Here is an 18739-nt window from a genome sequence, read left to right as displayed (position 1 = left end):
AAGCACTCCTTGATATTCTCTCTTGCAACATTGTCAGATGCCTTCTTTACATCAAGGGATAGTTGCATTCCTTGTTTTCTCCCTTTATTTTTCAGTCACCATGCAGATATTGCAAATTAAATCCATTGTTTATCTCTTACTTCTGAAGCAATACTGCTCCTCTTCCAATGACAGTTTATAATAATTCTCAGTCTTTGCTCTATGACTTTTTTAGAATTTTCAACCCACTTGACAGCAGGGCCATTCCTCAATAATTAGTGAGACTTTATGTACTTAAACAGAGTATTTTTCTTAAACAGAGTATTCTAACACCCTTGCTACAGTCTGGTGGCATCATGTTGTCTTTCCATACTACACCGAGTGTTCTGTGCAGCTACTGTACGCCCACATTCACGACATCTGCAACTGGATATTTTCATTCAGGCATTGATTTTAAGGCTCTCTCTGTTTCTGCCCAAGTGATGGGAAACTCCTTGCAGTAGGTTTGAATATCTGATTCTGTGTTGTACTCTTCAATTGATACATCCAGTAGTTGGTTGAAATTGTCCTTTTGGGCTCCTCTGATGTCACTTTCTTTTCCAAACAGATTTCCATGTGGATTTTCAAGTGTCTTTATGGCATTCGCTGGTTTCTTTTTACCTTTGATGAGACTATACAGTTTCTTATCATCTCAGCTATTCTCTTCCAGTTTCTGAGTGAACATCGGCCACATTTTGGTCTTTTCTTTTGCAACATTTCATCTTTTAACTTACAGTTCTTATTTTTGTATATATGCTCCAGATCACTGATCTTTGCTAAGTTGTTAGTAAGTTCCAGTTTCATTTTTTTCAAACTCTTTCTTTTTATGAAAGATTCTTTTCTCTTATTGCTGTTCTCACTCTTTCATTCCATCAAGACATTTCCTTTTCCCTTGTTTTCACACTTGTCTTTGCATTAACTTACATTGTTTTCTTTGTCAAGGTGTCACGTAGTCTACTCTATTCATCCTCTTCAGTTTTCACTGTACTGGTATAAGAGTTATTTATCCAGTTCTGACAATTAGCTGTTTTATCTATTTTGCTGTAGTTCAAATAATACGAATTTTAACACTTTCCTATTCTCTGATTTTGGTATGTGGATGTTTTTCAAGTCTACTACTTATAGGTGGTCACTGTCAAGGCTCTCACTGGTTATTACCCTAACGTCTGTAACAAATCTATTTCTGTCGTCACCTATGATCACATAAGCTATTACAATACTATGATGTCAGTCCTAGCTGTATCTTGTCTCTGTCTTTACTTGAACCTCCTATATTTTATGACCAACTTGATCCTCTAAAATCCAGGAGATGTTCACACTTCACATTTCTTCTACCATATCAATAGCATACTGATATATTCTTAGGTCCTTTTCTATATGTACCACCTGTGTATCCAGATCTTGTATAATTATGGTTCTGTCTTCACTAATGACATTTTTCAGAGTGCCTAGAAACTGAATTTTTATCATCCTGGCAATATCCAGTTTGCGGTACAGACATCTGTGCCAGAATTAGTTTTTCTTTGTGGAATGCACAGTTGCCCTCATTATTATCTCATTTATAAATTGAATGTCTGTGACTGCTTACAGGTTGTCATTGCCATGACAGTACAGCATATACTGTTTCCTTAATTTCTTTGTCACCGTTCCCTTTCCATGTGTTTTGCAGTACCCATACCATTCTTTTCCTTCTTTTCATTAGATCACCAGTTCTTCACACATTCCTGTGAGGCTGAGGAAATGATGATCCGAATCTGTATTAGTTGTCTCCTGTGGGGTTTGTTTATGGCTGCATGGTCCTGCCCACCATCAAGTTGTAAGTCACTGTCCATAGCAGTAGTCTGCTTATGTTGACATTTTAATCAGGTTGAATGCATTCTGAGGCTCTTGTATGTGTTGAAAGCAACTATAACTGAAGTCTTTTACTGGCTTGCTAACATCATCAAGAATTTCACTTCGGAGTTTTCTCCCTTGTCTTTTAGGCATCACCTGCCATATATAAAAGGCAACATATTTTTGATAAATTTAAGAGGACTTTACTCTGCTCAGAACTTATCAGCCTACTAAGGGAGAACTCTTTCACTTGCAGCCACCGGTTCTCCCTTAGTGGGTCAGATTTGGTACTGGCTTTCCAACACTCCGGCAGAGAATTGCAGGTAGTACTGTCAACTGTTGCATACGGTAGCAGGAAGGCTCCCGACCTGCATATTTTGTAAAACTGAATTTGAACCTTCAAAGTATGGTGGCATATGAAATGATGCCATTAGAGATGATTCTCTTAAGCTCATCATGTTATTAACTTCCCACCTATTAGGTGACAAGTTTCCTTCATTCCATATAATAAAATTGGTACCTTAGCACCACTTCATGCTGACTTGAAAAAATACCTAGAGGTATTTGCAAGCAATTAACATGCTTGTGAAGTGAACATATCTCTTTTATTTTCAAAATTGTGTGAAAAAGGAGACTATTCCCATGACAGACGAGGGAAGTAGAGAGAATGTTTGGCATACAGTGTTATTGTATTGACATGTAAAGCCCACAGCCAAATCCCTCAATCGGTCTTAGTGACAGTTGTACAGCTCAGATGGTGAGTAGTCATTTGGCCAGGTTTGCATCAGTAAAGCACATTTTTAATCGAAGTTCACAAAATTATGTCAGAGCATACTCAGAGGTGCAGTGCAATATATGCATATTTACTTAAAAATGTGTACTGTACTTGGGAATTCCACTGCTTCTCATTGCATATGACATTACATTGAAGTATTTTCTTTGTATCATTTGCTCTTATATATGTACAGAGGAAGTTTTCAAAATACGACATTACAAATTTCAAAGAACATCTCTATTAAATCGGTATTTTAGTTATTTAAGGATGATAAATAACACACGTCAGACAACCACAATATAATTTTAAATAAATTTTATTCAACCATAGTATGAGAAAAAAAAACATCACTCTGTCAAAGGTGCATTGGCAAATGATATACTTTATTTAAATAACATTAGAAAGACTTTAGAATTAATTAATTTCACTGCCTCAGTTTTGCCAAGAGAAGCCATTCTGATAATCATGAAACAAGAAGAGGAATTTGTTTATGTACTATTAGTCATATATCCTGTGATCGTACAATATTGTTGTTATTAATTGAAGGTTCGTCAACATCCTCTGGCCGTATGAGCACAGTGAGTGGCTGCAGCGGAACAAGCATGGGTGACAGTGGAACACATTCAGATACTGAGGACAGAAAGGTACTAAAACGTACATACTGAAGCTACAACATTTATTACTGCAATTGGCTTACTCAGTTCACTGTAATAATAGTAGATGTTAGTGAGATACTATTAGATGTAATATATTCTAGGTGCTAAAAATGTCTATTTTGCAGCACATCTGTGACTTCAGCAAAATGAATGGAAGAACGACTGTTCAGAATTATGAAGTTCCTCCAGCACCTCGACCACTTCAAGCAAAATGGCAGTCTCCCCATTTGGCGACGTGCATAGAGGTAGGTAATGAAAAAGGACTTAACATTTATTTGAGACTGGCTGTCAGGAGACATGTCAGTGATAAATGTTGTGATTATATTACTGTGATAAGCAATTTGATGGGTGTTACTTGACACAAAAATCATGTTTGTTAGTCCCTAGGTTTAATTTGAAGTGAAGGAACCTGAAGGAAATTCTCTTTCTATAAATAAATCTCTTGCAGACTCATATTCCAAGACTTTGAGAATTAGCTTTTATATTCCAACATGTGCATCAGGTTCTTTTTTTTAAAAAAATGAAAGGATTCGTCTGGTGCATGATGATCATCATGGTAGTATATATGGTGGTGGTCAGACAGCAGTGCACACCTCTAGTGTGCAGTCCTAAGGGTTCAGCAAGGAGATGGGCTAGTAGCATAAGCAAATATCTTATTACTCTCTTCACTGTTGAGGAATTTAAAATCTGTGCAGTGTTAGGTAGCAGCCTTCATCCTACTTTCTAGCCGTACAGTCAACATTTCAGCAATGGGTTTGCTTTTTCTAGCAGGCAGGAATTAACTGAACAGAATAGTGTGAAGTACAGGCCTACATGAACCTGACTGAGCTTGCCTGGGACCAGTTGAAACATACAGTGCATCATCACAGGAACCCTGTTTATATCTGAATAATGTAAGGAGAGGTTATTCTAGAGAGTAGGATGAGCTTGGGCAGAAATGCCTCAGTCACCTTCTGGACAACATGCCAGGGAGGCCTCAAGCAAGTTGAAGCACATGAGGTTGATCAGTGAAGTATCAAAAGTTACCCAGCACCAGAATGCCTTTACTGTAGTATGATTTCTTTTATTTTTTTTTATTTTTTAAAACTCTACAGTAAAGTTAATTTCTTAATCTCACAAATTTTCTTCTTTCATTCCCTACTCTCTGTGAATATAAACCCATACATGTTTTGCAGATATGTAGATCCTGCAAAAAAATTTTTTTTGAGGAGTTTTTTGTTTTCTGATGGTGATATACAAGGTGTGACAATAAAGTAATGAGACTGATTTTCTTTGCAAGATGTGGCAACCCTGTAGGCTTGCGTAGGCACAATATCTTTGACCTTGGTCTATAAGCTGTTTCTAGTCCAAGCGGCACATCGATGGAACCGCTCAGTCGTGAGTTGTGCTGTAATAAGTTAACATGTGTTTTTGTGCCTCTTGTCACGGAAATGGAACTGCATAATATTGCGCAATGGTATGCCATTTATTTTTGCACTAAATTGGGTGAAAACGTGATGACAACTTACGGTAAGCTTCAGAAAGCTTTTGGAGAGGAGGTTATGTCAAGAGCTCAAGTTTTTCGTTGGCATAAAATGTTAGGGAAGGCAGAACGAATGTTGAAGATGAAGACCACAGTGGACGACCATCAACCTCACAGATGGGTGTCAACTTGGCCAGGATGCATGAACTCGTACGATCTGATCGAAGATTATCTGTGAAAATTATTGCAGAACTGAACATCAATCGAGAAACGGTTCGTCTAATAATAACTGAAGATCTTGGTATGAGAAAGATTTGTCCAAAAATGGTCCCCAAAAATCTCTCACCACAACAGCGAGAAACACAGAAAAATGTGACAGTCGATCTGTTAGAGCAAACGGAAATCAATCCAGAATTGTTGAGCTGTGTTATCACTGGTGATGAAAGTTGGTTTTCTCAGTACGATCCAGAGACAAAACACCAAAGTTCGCATTGGTGCTCAAAGGGAATGCCCAGACCAAAAAAAGCTCACATGTCAAAGTCAAAAGTGAAATGTTTCTTTGATTCCAAGAGCGGGTGCCTCCTGGACAAACAGTTAACCAATATTACTACAAAGAAATTTTAGAAAGACTTCATAAAAGAGTTCTTCAAGTCAGTGCCAACATTGCTGATAATTGGATTCTGCATCATGATAATGTGCCATCCCATACTGCTCTGTCAGTACAGCAATTTTTAACCTCAAAACAAATTTCAGTACTACCACAGCCACCTTATTCACCAGATATCGCTCCGTGCGACTCTTTTCTATTTGCAAGAGTCAAAACGGTGGTCAAGTGAAACCATTTTCAAACAGCACTAGATGTCCAAAAAGTTGTGATGAGGATCTTGGAGGATATTACCGGAGATGAGTTCCAGAAATGTTACCATAAATGGCAGAAGTGCTGGAAAAAGTATGTGCCATCAGAAGGGAACTACTTTGAAGGAGACATCACTAAACTTGACTAAAATGGGAAGCAACATTTTTTTTCACATCAGTCTCATTACTTTATTGTCGCACTTCATAATGGCCTTAGTGCAGAAAAAATCCAACCATAAAAGATAGAATGTAAAGGGGAAAGTTTTGAAAGTAGGTCAGAAAATCACAGTTAGCAAGCATACTGAAAATAAAATTGTACAAATTAATGATAAATTTGTAGAACCAGTTGAAGAACTTTTGTATTTTTGGCAGTTGAAGACATCAATTATATTGATAGCAAAAGATATACACAAAGATAATATGTCTTGAAATGTTTTGGATGAAATGTATAGGGTTTTCAAACCTGTGTCCCAAAAGAAAGTTTGTAGTCAGTGTTAACACCAGTTTTGACACATGGAAATGAGATACAGACCTGTATATAAAAACATTTTTAAATTTTGGGTTACTTCATGGGCACTGGACGTACGTATGTTATCGAGAGAAACAGTGAAATGGACAGGTGGATCAGACTGTAGACTGGGATGGGAAAAGTAATTATGACTCTTATGGAAGTGAAATAATGAAAAGCCTAGGAAGAAAAAACAACAACATGGAAAGGATAGATTGTTACTCAGTACAGAGGGGAAGCACTGAGTCACAGACAAGCACAGTGAAAACAATATTAGAAATATTTAAGCTTTCAGACAAAGGCCTTCCTCAAAAGTAAAACTCTCTCTCTCATTCATACAACAGTTCATACACACGTGGCTTAGCGGCCGTATGTGTGTGTGTGTGTGTGTGTGTGTGTGTGTGTGTGTGTGTGTGTGTGGTGAAATGATGTTATATGTACCAAGAAAGATCCTTAAAGATCCTTAATATCAGAGACAGAATAGCTGGCAAGTATTTATTTCATAAGGCACTATTCGAGTACTGCTAATAACTGCTTTTTGTACAGTTAATTGCTTCTTCAGGGAGCAAAGTAGGATAGGTTTTGGAGTTTTAAGGCTGAGGGGCAGGTCACTGACACCACAGAATGAAAGGGACCTACCTACTGTTAGATAATTTCGAGACAAAGATTGTATTTGGATTACGTAAGGTAAGAAAACGAAGGTGGGATGTAACAGCTTGTCAATGATGAGATTGTGAGGGTTAGAATAGATGCTCGCATTTGGAAAAGAAATTAGACTGTGTCCTTCTCAGAGGGACCCTTCAAACATTTGCCGTAAGCAGTTTAGCAAAACCACAGAAGACCAGACCTGGACTTGACCTGGTGTTGTTCTGAAAGCAAGTACAGTGTCTTATCACTAGTGGCCAAGTGGTTCTAGCTGCTACAGTCGGGAACCGTGCGACCGCTGTGGTCACAGGTTCGAATTCTGCCTCGGGCATGGATGTGTGTGATGTCCTTAGGTTAGTTAGGTTTAAGTAGTTCTAAGTTCTAGGGTACTGATGACCTCAGATGCCAAGTCCCATAATGCTCATAGCCATTTGAAATATTTCTTTTCAGTTAAGTTCATGTGGGGGCAAGAAAACCAAATAGAGAAGTCTTTCAGAAAGTCATACACCATGAGAAAGGATATGTTTGTGGGTCATCTGTGAAGGAAATTGGGAATTTTTTATTGGCTGTGAAAATAGAAGTAGATGGGAAATTCAGAGGATCATTTAAATAGTAGTATATGTAAAACAAATTAATATGGATGCCTGATGGAGTAAGTACATTAAGATGAGAAGATTAACAAAAGATAGGATGATGGCATCAAACCTATTAAAAGACAGATGACTTTAAAATAAGGACATGTTAATTCCCCTGGTTAACAATAAAACAGAATGTCATTAATATCATTCATGCATTTTGTAGTAGCTGCTACTCTATACTATTGTACTTTCTGATTCATTTCACATAGCTAAATGGCCTCCTTGAAGATTGTATCTGTTGGACAAAATGTGTGGATTAGTGAGTGTTTTCTTGTGTAGGTATTAAGCAGATCTTAAACCCAAAAGAGAAAATTTTAGCTGTGTAGGGGTGCTGGCAAAAAGATGAACAGTGTTGTTAAGATATTCAATACAGTAATATTTATGACCTTTAAGGTAACTTTCGTATCCACAAATTTTGGTTGACATCAGTGCACTGTTTATAGGACCGACCACCACAGCCAGTGCCTCGCCCAGATTTGAATGGAGAGAGCATACCAGTAGATTCTGAAGAACGCGCCAGCTATGGTAGTTACATAGCACCAGATAAACTAGCTCCACCGGGCAGCACTGGTAATCATAATTTTAATTTCCATGATTTGCTTTATTCAGTGACATTAAATCAGATAATGCATTTGATGCAAGTAGTTTCTTTCTGCATGCCCATTTGATTCCAGATTAATGGACTGCAAACTGTATTTTAAAATGCTTCATGCTAGATGTTACAGAATGGTATTGCAGTTCTGTTTCACATTACTTATAAGTGAGAGACTGAATTATAATTCCAGCATTTCAGTCAATTAAAAAAAAGAAAGGAGTTTTTTTTATACAATGTCATTGTAATTATTGGACTTTTTGTTAATGGTTCACACATTTTACAATTGATGATATGTGGGCTTCTGTCACTGGTGTTCAGAGAAGTTGTGAGTAAAAATGTACCTGATAATACAGTACACAACAATTCTATTAGCATGGTCGTGTTTGGAGCATTTAAAATAACAATTACTGCATACCAGTCACCAGTATCATATGTTGTTGTAGATCACTACATCAGTTAATCACTAAATGACTGTCAGACAGATTATGTGCAAGAACTGCAGTGCAATGAAACAGTGGAATCGGTACAACAACTTTTTACAGTTACATTGGTACTGGTAGTGATCAACAGGAAAGGAATCTGCACATTGTTTGACTGTATTTATGTTGAATCTCCTCTCAAAATGCTTCATTCTTAATGTAGTTTATTAATAATGACAGGTGAGTATGCTTGTAACCATCCTCAAATTAGGTATCTTCTGCAAATCCTCTACAATACATGAGGTTATAACAATATATGAAATAGTTTTTGCTATCCATGAAAGAATACTTGAAAAATTTGTGTGCTATGGTGTGTTGAAATTTCTGCTATGATACTGAGCCAGGATAGTTCCAAAAGCTTTAGCTGTATAACAAAGGAATTGATACCGAAGTGATTATACAGTTAAATCACATACTCTGTCCTATTTCAAGCTTGCCTTCTTTGTTCTTATTTACTTTTATTTTCACTGTAGCCTACTGTATAAGAACATAGTGGATGTTTCTTAGACATTCACAGTGATCTCCGTCAAATAAAATACTGTAGTGCCAACATCCCATTTTACGTAATTTTGAAGTGCAGTTGTAAGCTGAACACATCATATTGGTGGCTTGTGTTGCATACATGCTTGGATGATTAGAATGAGCATGGCGTTGTTCAGTAAAGAGGCTTAAATAGTTTATTGTTTGCCATTGAAGTTTGACACCTTTGATCTTTTTCAGAGTAGTGATGCATTTATTGGAATGCCACAAAAGTATAATTAGCATGTGTTATTGTTCATTGACCAAGCATACTGTACAGCAGTGAACGGTAAGAGTATTGTCTAATAATAAGTTTGCTTTACTTGGTTACAGGTCGAACTCTTATGCTGAAGTCTCCAGTTAGCAGAAGGAAGGGATACATTCAGACTGAAGATACCCAAACAGAAGCAGAATACTTGAAAATTGAGGCATCTGAAAATAATGAGAAAGACACTGTAACCCCACTAACACCAAATTCCCCAGCACCTGACTACATGAATGTGCATGTTGGCATTGAATCTAACTTTCCTGACTACATGAATGTTGAAATTTCAAACAACGTTAACCCTGCACCCCCTATTCCACCCCGAGGTAAGATTACTGATTTCTTGACATAAAATTTTCAGAAGCTTCTGGTATTTTTTCTGTAAAAAGGAAGGATCCTATTTTGTACTGACAGTACTATAACCACATGACAAATAAAGTCTATTTGCTTTACAGTTCCTTAAAAAAATGAAGATATGGACATCAAAGATCAGTAAAGCATTTGAGGAACAAAAAGAGATTGTTTAATAAGGTGACATAATGTGCCATGTTGTGCAGCTGAATCTACATAAAGAAAAGACGTGGAAATTTTACTATAACATACAATTGTCTAGTCTGAACTACACTTCTGCTTCCAGATATATGAGTGTTGTGCAGTGTCTGTTGTACATTAATTTGCATGTATTTCAGACTGAACATACTGTTTGTGTCACTATGTTGAAGTGAATGCTGTAAATGCTTGTGTTGGTGAATAATTTAAATTTACATTTGGAAGGCATAGAATTTTTGCTGTATTTTTGTGACTGAAAATAATGATTCCATTTACGCTGAGTAAATCTTGTAATATTTATTTCAAGTGCATTCAAATTCAGAGAGTTCATTTGTGAGAAGAGGGGCCTAAAACACTGTGTGGTACAGAAATTCTGTTTCTTTTCATAAATGTTATATGTAGAACATTCATTCCTCTTGAGTCCACATATTATGTACATGTTGTTGCATATTGTATAAATGTTTTATAGAAACATATTTTTGTACATTAGGCAGGTATTTATGTAAACTGATTATGTAATTAATTACAGTTATGTAATTAAACTTAAGTATGACTTTCCCCAATTATGCAAATAATAGTCAATAGTTTAGTGGTATTTTTATGCACAATTTTCACATTATTTGTGAAAATTTCTATTGTATATATTAAATGTAATTTATAAATGCATGAAGCATTACTTTTATGTAACTTTCCCAAGCTCAGAGCTGGTGTGTATAATGATGCTAGGGTCAGAGGCTGTTACTCTGGTGGGAACAAGAACTACTACAGTGAAATAATTATTTTGCAGCTGTGCAAAATTTGACAATAATGTTTAGCAGAAATGTACATCATCATTACTTCAAATCCATTTTTCATGTGGCTCATTTTTATGGACTGTTGTGGATAGCAGCTTTGTACTTTATAATGTGTCATCATTTACAGTGAATGTGGAATTGTTTAATAGGAAATTTAGGTTTAATTGTGTGAAAATAAATCTGAATCCACTCATCTCAAAATAACTGTATAATTTAAGTTATTTTTATACTGAGTTATACAAATATTTGCCTGTTTATCAGTGAATTGAGTTATTTTCCATACAAATATATTGTCAGATCCCACCATCTGCTTGTATAAAAGCCTGAGTAAAAATGAACTCTACCAGCATAATTTGAGATTGTATTTCTGTGAGATATTTGTAGTAATGTCAGTGTGCTGTTCGTGTATGTATGTAATGTGAATTTGATATTTGATATTTGTGCCTAATTGAAATAATAAAATACAAAAAGAAAAAACTTTTTTGATGAAAATCACTGTACATTATGATAATGTTTGGAAGTACAGAGAGTTCATAGATAGTTTCTGAATGCATATTGCTGTGTGCTGTCAGAGTGACAAGAGAGGACAAGTGTTGTTGTGTTATAGAAAGAAGAGTGATGGGAAAATTTCAGAAACACATTGAATTTTCATTGTTTTTGTGGGCAGCTCATATTTATTTGTTATTAGTGTTCAAACTGCCATAAAATATTCTTTCAAAATTTTATCTACACTTCTCACACTGTTTGTATTCTCCCTCTACCCTCTTGCACATCAGTATAATCTCAGAATAACTTTTTAATTCTCTTAAGCTGCAGCTCCATTTTTTTCTCCAATCTGTTCCTTCATCTGCCCACGCTTTATATTTTTATAAATGAATAATCTTTTTTCTGCAAAATGACTTCTGTCCCTTTATTGATCATTGTATATTCGTATTCCCTTCTCTTGAAGATAAGCTATAATAATGTTTTCCAATCTAATACTGCAGACATTAAGTGGTTCAGAAGATTTCAAAAGATAGAAAATCTGAGTCAGTTATAGATCCTAAACATCTTGTAACGTCTGTAGAAAGTTGAATCTAATCTGATTAAACAAAATCTAACAGTTCATAAAGGATTAAAATTTAATTTAAACTTAAGCTGTGTCTTAATGTTTATTCAATCAGTCAATAGAATAATTAATTACTTGAGAAAATCAGATTAGAAAACTTTACAAGCAGCACTGTGGTGTCTTGCCTGCCAGGTCCCACAAGGAGACTCAGCTCAGGAGGTGGCTGACCTGCCTTGTCTCAAACCCATGTCTGCACCTGGTGATGCCCAGTCATCTTGTTGTCTGGTGTGGCCCTAGCATGATGGAGGTGCTGCTGGATTCTGAATACCTCTGCCTCAAAATCTTCTACTGTTTATATGGCTCCAGTGTGCATTTGTTAACTAAAACTCCACGTTCAGTCACATAGCTTGTAACAAGTATTTTGCCCTCGTGTGGTGACAGCGTCCTGCCCATTCCAACTATTACTGCTTAGATTAGATTAGATTAGTTTTTCGTTCAACAGATCTGTGCTGAGGACATCCTCGTGGATGCGGAACATGTCTTTTTTTTAATCTGAAATAACAATACTAATAGTATGAATATATACATCATTTGTTTCTATTAAAAAATTTGTCAATGGAGTAGAAGGAGTTGGCCACTAGTAAGTCTTTCAGGCTCCTTTTAAACTGATCTTTATTTGTAACTAAATTCTTTATGTTTGCTGGCAAATTATTGAAGATATGAGTGTTCCTGAGTAGTGGACCCTTTTTGAACTAAAGTAAGTGCTTTCAAGTCCATGTGCAGATCATTTTTGTCCCTGGTATTGTATGTATGAACTGAGCTGTTTGTTGGAAAAAGAGATATATTATTTAGGACAAATTTCATTAAGGAGTAAATATACTGAGAGGCAGTAGTTAGGATACCCAGTTCTTTGAAGACGTTTCTACAGGACGTCTGTGAATTTACTGCACAAGTAATACCTATTGCGCACAATTGGACTCTGAAAACTTTTGTTTGACCTGAAGAGTTACCCCAGAATATTATACCATATGACATTATGGAATGAAAGTAGGCAAAGTATGCAAGCTTTTTCATTTTTATGTCGCCTATGTCTGCTAACACTCGAATTGCAAATACAGATTTGTTAAGGTGTTTCTGCAATTCTGTGGTGTTCTCCTCCCAACTAAATTTATTGTCAAGTTGTAATCCCAGGAATTTAAGACTGTCAAAATCTTCTATCAGCTCTTCTTCATACTTTATGCATATGCTGGGTGGAAACCTCTTACAGGTTCTAAAATGCATATAGTGAGTCTTTTCGAAGTTTAATGTCAGTGAGTTGGCTTTAAACTATTTATTAATATCCATGGAAATATCATTAGCAGATCTTTGTAGAACTACACTCGACATACTATTTATTGCATTACTTGTGTCATCTGCAAACAAAATGAACTCTGCTTCTAGCAGTGTAACTGATGAGAGATAATTAATGTACACAAGAAAAAGCAATGGCCCTAAGATGGATCCTTGTGGGACACCACATGTAATTTCTTCCCATTCTGATGATGACTGATGACTTAATTCACTAGTCCCTTGCACAGACACCCTTTGTTTCCTGTTAGCGAGGTATGACTTGAACCATTTTGCAGCACTGCCCATGACACCACAGAATTCTAATTTATTTAAAAGAATGTTGTGGTTCGCACAAATCACAGGAAATACCTGCTGCTTGTAATTTGTTATTTAATGAATTAAGTACATTTTCACTGTAGGTGTAAATAGCCTTCTCGATATCAGAACTCTTCAGAAATCAAAACTGTGTTCTTGATAATATGTCATTTGTGGTCAGATGGTTGAGAAGCTGCCTGTACATTACTTTTTCTAAAATTTTTGAGAATGCTGGCAAAACTGAAATCGGTCTGTAGTTTGATGGTATCTCTTTATCCCCTTTCTTGAATAGAGGCTTAACATCTGCATATTTTAGCCAGTTAGGAAATGTCCCAGTTATAATTGACTGGTTACATAAGTAACTTAGAATTGTACTAAACTCACAAGAACATGCCTTAATTAACTTTGCTGATATTTCACCATAACCGTTAGAATGATTTGTTTTTAAAGATTTTTATTATGGAAGTTATTTCTTTTGGTGAAGTGAGTGACATATTCATGTGCCTGAAGCTATTTGTAAAGGCTAGTTTCAGATATTTAAGGGCATTATTTACTGATCCTGACAATCCCATTCTATCAGTAATGGATATAAAGTACTTGTTAAATAGATTTTCCACACTATGCCCATTGGTTGCTAATGTGTCATCTACCTTTAACGCTATTTGATCCTTTCTGGTTCTACCAGTCTCCTCTTTCACTATATCCCATATTGTTTTTATTTTGTTCCCTGACATTACTATCTTCTTCTCATAGTGCATTTGTTTAGATGTCTGAATTACTTTTTTTAATGTTTTACAGTATTCCTTGTATTTAGCTAAATCATCAGCATTGGCGCTATTCTTGGTCGACAGATACATTTTCCTTTTTGTCTTACAGGAAATCTTTATTCCTTGTGTAATCCATGGTTTTATTATAGACTTATGTTTAATTTGAGTAACTTTTAGAGGAAATCAGTTTTCAAACATGGTACTGACATTGTTCATGAATGTGCTATCTTTTTCATTCATGTCATGAGCACTATAAACATCTTTCCAGTTCATATCTTTGAGCAGTTTTCTAAAACACTCAATTTTTGGTTGATTGACTACTCTCCTGTACTCAGATTTAGCAGTCTTGATAATCTGCTTAGAATTTACATCTAAAACAAGGAGCTGCATGTCATTACAGGTTTTATGATATGATTTTGTTCCTTTGATTTGTCTATAAAAATGTTATCAATGACTGTCCTTGAGGATTTAGTGATCCTAGTTGGAAAGCTTAGAGTGTGAGTTAGATTGAAAGACAACATTAATAACTGCAGTAAATGTTTACTGGAAGATTGCATTAGAAAATCTGTATTAAGGTCACCAGCAATCAAAATTTCTTTGTTTCTTCCTGTTAAATAATCCAAAAGAGCTTATAGATGATTTATGAATAGATTATAATTTTCTGCAGGTGCTCGGTAAATAGTTACTATTATATAGGATCTGTTATGGAACTCTACTTCTGTTGCATGTGCTTCTAGATGCTGCTCTAAACAGAATTTATTAATGCCAATTTTCTTGAATTTATGGCAGTTTTTAATAAATGTGGCAACTCCTCCTCCATCCATATCTACTCTGCAGAAGTAGGAAGCTAGCTTAAATCCTGAAATGTCTAACATATCCATACCAGTGGTCACTTGATGTTCAGAGAGGTAGATTATGTCAATTTGGTTAGTTGAATTCATTTCATCAATGCAAATGAGTAGTTCATCAACTTTATTTCTGAGTCCCGGAATGTTCTGGTGTAATAAAGATAACTGATACTGCATACTAATGTGATTATAACTGCTTTGGTGAAGATGAACTGGCAGTTTATGATTACTTTCTGTTAAACATTGTTTAAATGGAGGCTGTCTGCTAAAATCTGACTCCTGTTCATCTGTTTTCTCAAACTGAGTGTGTCTGCCAATTTCTCTTAAAATTCGTTTTCTTTCCCCCTTCCCTATCCTAAAAAAGGCATCCCTCTGATACCTGTGACCACTGGTATTTTACCACTTGTGACAGTGTCCCCCCTTAAGGTTTCTGCAACCAACCCAGACAGTTTTCCCTCCGCTTTCCTATTGAGGTGAAGGCCATGCCTAGTGTAATCACACCTATCGATAGCATCCACAGGAATCAAACCAATATGGGACCCTGTATCAGTCCTAAGCAGCCACTCCAACTCCAAGTTCACCCTCCCGATGGAAGAGTTCAAATGAGGCTGATCATGGCGTCTCAACACAGACACAAATCCCACACTAGTATGATTCGTTGCTGATGCTATCTTCAGCAGGTCACTCTCTATGGAATATTCAGAGTCTCTGTCAATGCTATTTCCCGGACCATCCACTATAACCACAGAATCCTCCATTGTGAAATCCTTGCATAAAGAACCTACATCCTCTGGTACCTGACCCAGATCTACACTAGGCTTGAAAAAGTTTGTGACTTGGTACTCTGGACCTAGATTTTCCTGCAGTAGTTTGCCAAAACCTCTACCATGAGAACTACCTAAAAACAGATCTTTCTTTCTCTTCACAAATTTCCCTACCTTTTTCAAGTCCTTGAAAGCTTGTTGTGCCCTTTCTACAGCTTCAGCTACACGAGGCTCATCCGATTCTGATTGAGGCAACGGGTCAAATCTATTTTCAAGATTTATGACAAAGCTGTCTGATGCTCTCCTTTGCCTGTTCCCCCTATTGCCTGTTACCACTTCCCACCTCTGTTCACCCTTCTCCCTCTTTAACCTGTCCAGATCCTCCCTTGCCTTATCTAAGTCAGCTTGAAGAGCTGCAATTTTCCCTTCCTGTTCCAGTATTTTCGTATCTCTACTGCAGATCCTACAATACCTCTGGTGAGCCTAATTTATGTGTCCATTTCCCATGCCACTACATTCGCCCCAATGAAAGAAACTACAGCACCCATCACCCCACACCCTGGAACTAACTATCCTACGGCATGTCACATGCTTCTCGCTGATGGTAAAAACAGAAACTGTATAAACTGATTTAAGTACTGACTAAAACGTAAAGGACCCTAGAAACTATTCAGGCAGATGCTGTGCAGCACAGTTTTCTGCTGAGCATGGCTGGCCCTTCTCATAATCCATTCATGTACATGTCATTCTGACTAACATGTTGTGACACTATGCCTACTACCCAGCAGTAATGTGACACAGTGCTAAACTGTGGCAGCTTAAAATTGCTCCAAGTTCTACTAAAACTAGATAGTGACACTACACACTGAAAATGTGCAATTGTTTGAAACAGTTTTCTTTCATTTGTTGGGAAGCACATAGAACTGGCACCAAAATCTATCTTGAACCTCTAAAACTGTGTCAGTTGTAACTAATCATGTTTCTTGCATAGTTCAATCAGCCACCACCTGCACTTACACCCACTGCCACATTATTTCATTTGTCTTCATGCATTATTGTAGGGGTAGGCAACCATGAAGCAATCATGATCTATTATTCAATGCCAACCTATCAAAGTGGTCTACTGCTTTTAAAAATATGATAATTTTAGTTTTCAGATACTGTAAAACAACTGTTCAAGAATAAGTTTTATATGTTCACTAGTTGTTCAAAACATAAGAGTTTTATTTCATAATACTTAAAAATATATTCTTATACTCATAAAACAAGAATTATCTTACATTTAATATGTAACTTGGGTAGATGTTCTGTTAACAGTGTTCTTGATATTTGGTGTGTAAATTGTTACACTGAGTCAAAAATTGGAGTCCAGCTAACTCGGCAGCCCAAGCACAAGGGAAATATCTTAGGTCTTGTAGCTATAAATGGGCTGGACCTTATTGACAATATCAGTATAGAAATGGTGATTAACGATCATTATGTCATTATAGCAACTATGATTACAAAAGTTCCTAAATCAGTCAAGAAGGCCAGGAGAGTGTTTCAGTTAGATAGAGTAGATAAGCAGTTATTAGTACCTCACTTAGACAGTGAATTGGCAATCACTTAGCTCCAGTAAGATGGATGGAATTGTGGGCAAAGTTTAAGCAGAGTGTAAATCATGATCTGGAGAGTTATGTGCATAGTAAGTGAATAAAGGATGGAAAAGACTCACCATGGTTTAATAATGAAATTTGGAGGATGATGAGGAAGCAGAGGCTGTTGCACTCTCAGTTCAAATTGAATGCACAAATGACAGCAAGCGAAGGTTGGCGTCTGTGGAAAGATTTATGTGCGAAGCATACAACGACTACTACTGTCACCCCTTAGCAAACGATCTGGCAGAGGACTTGAGGAAATTCTGCTTTTATGTAAAATTGCTAAGTGGGCCTAAGGCTTCCATCCATTCCACTGTTGACCAGTCTGGTGTGGCAGTTGGAGATAGCAAAACAAAAGATGAAGTTTTAAATTTCACATTCAAGTAATCGTTCAGACAGGAAAATCGTATAAACATACCATCATATGACCATCAGACAGACTCTCATGTGGACAACATAGTAATGAGTACCCCTGGGGTAGAGAAACAACTGAAAGATTTGAGAGTAAATAAATCTTCAGGGCTGGATGGAATTCCAATTCAGTTTTACAAAGAGTACTGTATGGCATTGGTCCCCTTACCTAAGCTGTATGTATCACGAATCTATTGCCCAGCACAAAGTCCCAGGTGACTGGAAAAAGCTTGTAGTGATTCGAGAAATTCTGTGTAAATTCTAGAACCACTCAGCCTTCTACCGTCTTGAACTCACGATATTCTGGATATGAGTTTGGGATGGTAGAATCCTACCTACTGCGCATCACATGTTTGTGTGTGTAGGTTTAAAATCAGTCGCGGGAAGAAAGCAGACGTACTGGTCGGACGGCACCGGGAAGTACCTATCGGGTAATCCATAGATGTTTTAGTGAGTGTGTAAGGAAGAACCATGGAGTTTATATGCAGCTCTGTGCTTATTATGTCCCTGACTATTGTTCTTAAAACAAGAACAGTTGAAAAAGTACTCTTGTCGACTCTTGATGCAACCTTGTTAGAGGCAAGACTCATTTTATGATTCATGTTAAGAAAGGTCATGGTATCCTAGCCTACTTTCTTTTCACTGTAATTCAATTTGATTCTAACATCTGACTGTACAAGAGACTTACAGGAAGTTTCATATTCATGTGGAAAGTGAGATTTTTACTGTGTATGGAGGTCAAATACATCATTAGTTGATGAAAAGTAAAGTTTGTATGTCTACTTATTTCAAAAGTAGAAAGAGTCTAAAAATTCCTTTACCTAGCATTATTCAATGGAGAAGTCAAGAGGGTTTCCAACAGTCAGGTATTCAGTAAAAAAGAGTGGCTGCAAATTCCAAGTAAGTCACCTTGTAAAGATGTGGAAGGTGGTTTGGGAGAATAAGCCAATATAACCCAGATCCATACTCACACTTTTAAGTTGTTAAAACATTAGAAGCTGCAGGTGACGCCAGTATATAACAAGGGTA

At 36.6% G+C, this 18739-nt stretch overlaps 1 protein-coding gene across 4 annotated transcripts in view; it reads left to right on the top strand.

Moving 5' to 3' along the window:
- LOC126456881 (phosphoinositide 3-kinase adapter protein 1) overlaps nt 1-11364 on the top strand; it is a 474593-nt gene extending 463229 nt beyond the window's left edge. For 2 of the 4 annotated variants that reach the window (XM_050092705.1, XM_050092702.1), the window contains exons 16-19: nt 3173-3270; nt 3408-3527; nt 7834-7960; nt 9317-11364. In XM_050092705.1, coding sequence (XP_049948662.1) covers nt 3173-3270; nt 3408-3527; nt 7834-7960; nt 9317-9600 — 629 coding nt within the window. In that variant the 3' untranslated portion in view covers nt 9601-11364. The remainder of the gene's footprint in view (nt 1-3172; nt 3271-3407; nt 3528-7833; nt 7961-9316) is intronic. The other 2 variants (XM_050092703.1, XM_050092704.1) reach the window with 2 other exon arrangements.
- Nucleotides 11365-18739: the final 7375 nt, after the last annotated feature.

This window comes from Schistocerca serialis, chromosome 2, assembly GCF_023864345.2.
Source record: "Schistocerca serialis cubense isolate TAMUIC-IGC-003099 chromosome 2, iqSchSeri2.2, whole genome shotgun sequence".
NCBI lineage: Eukaryota > Metazoa > Arthropoda > Insecta > Orthoptera > Acrididae > Schistocerca > Schistocerca serialis.
Note: the sequence above shows the minus strand (reverse complement) of the source record. Positions and strands in the feature narration are given on the sequence as shown.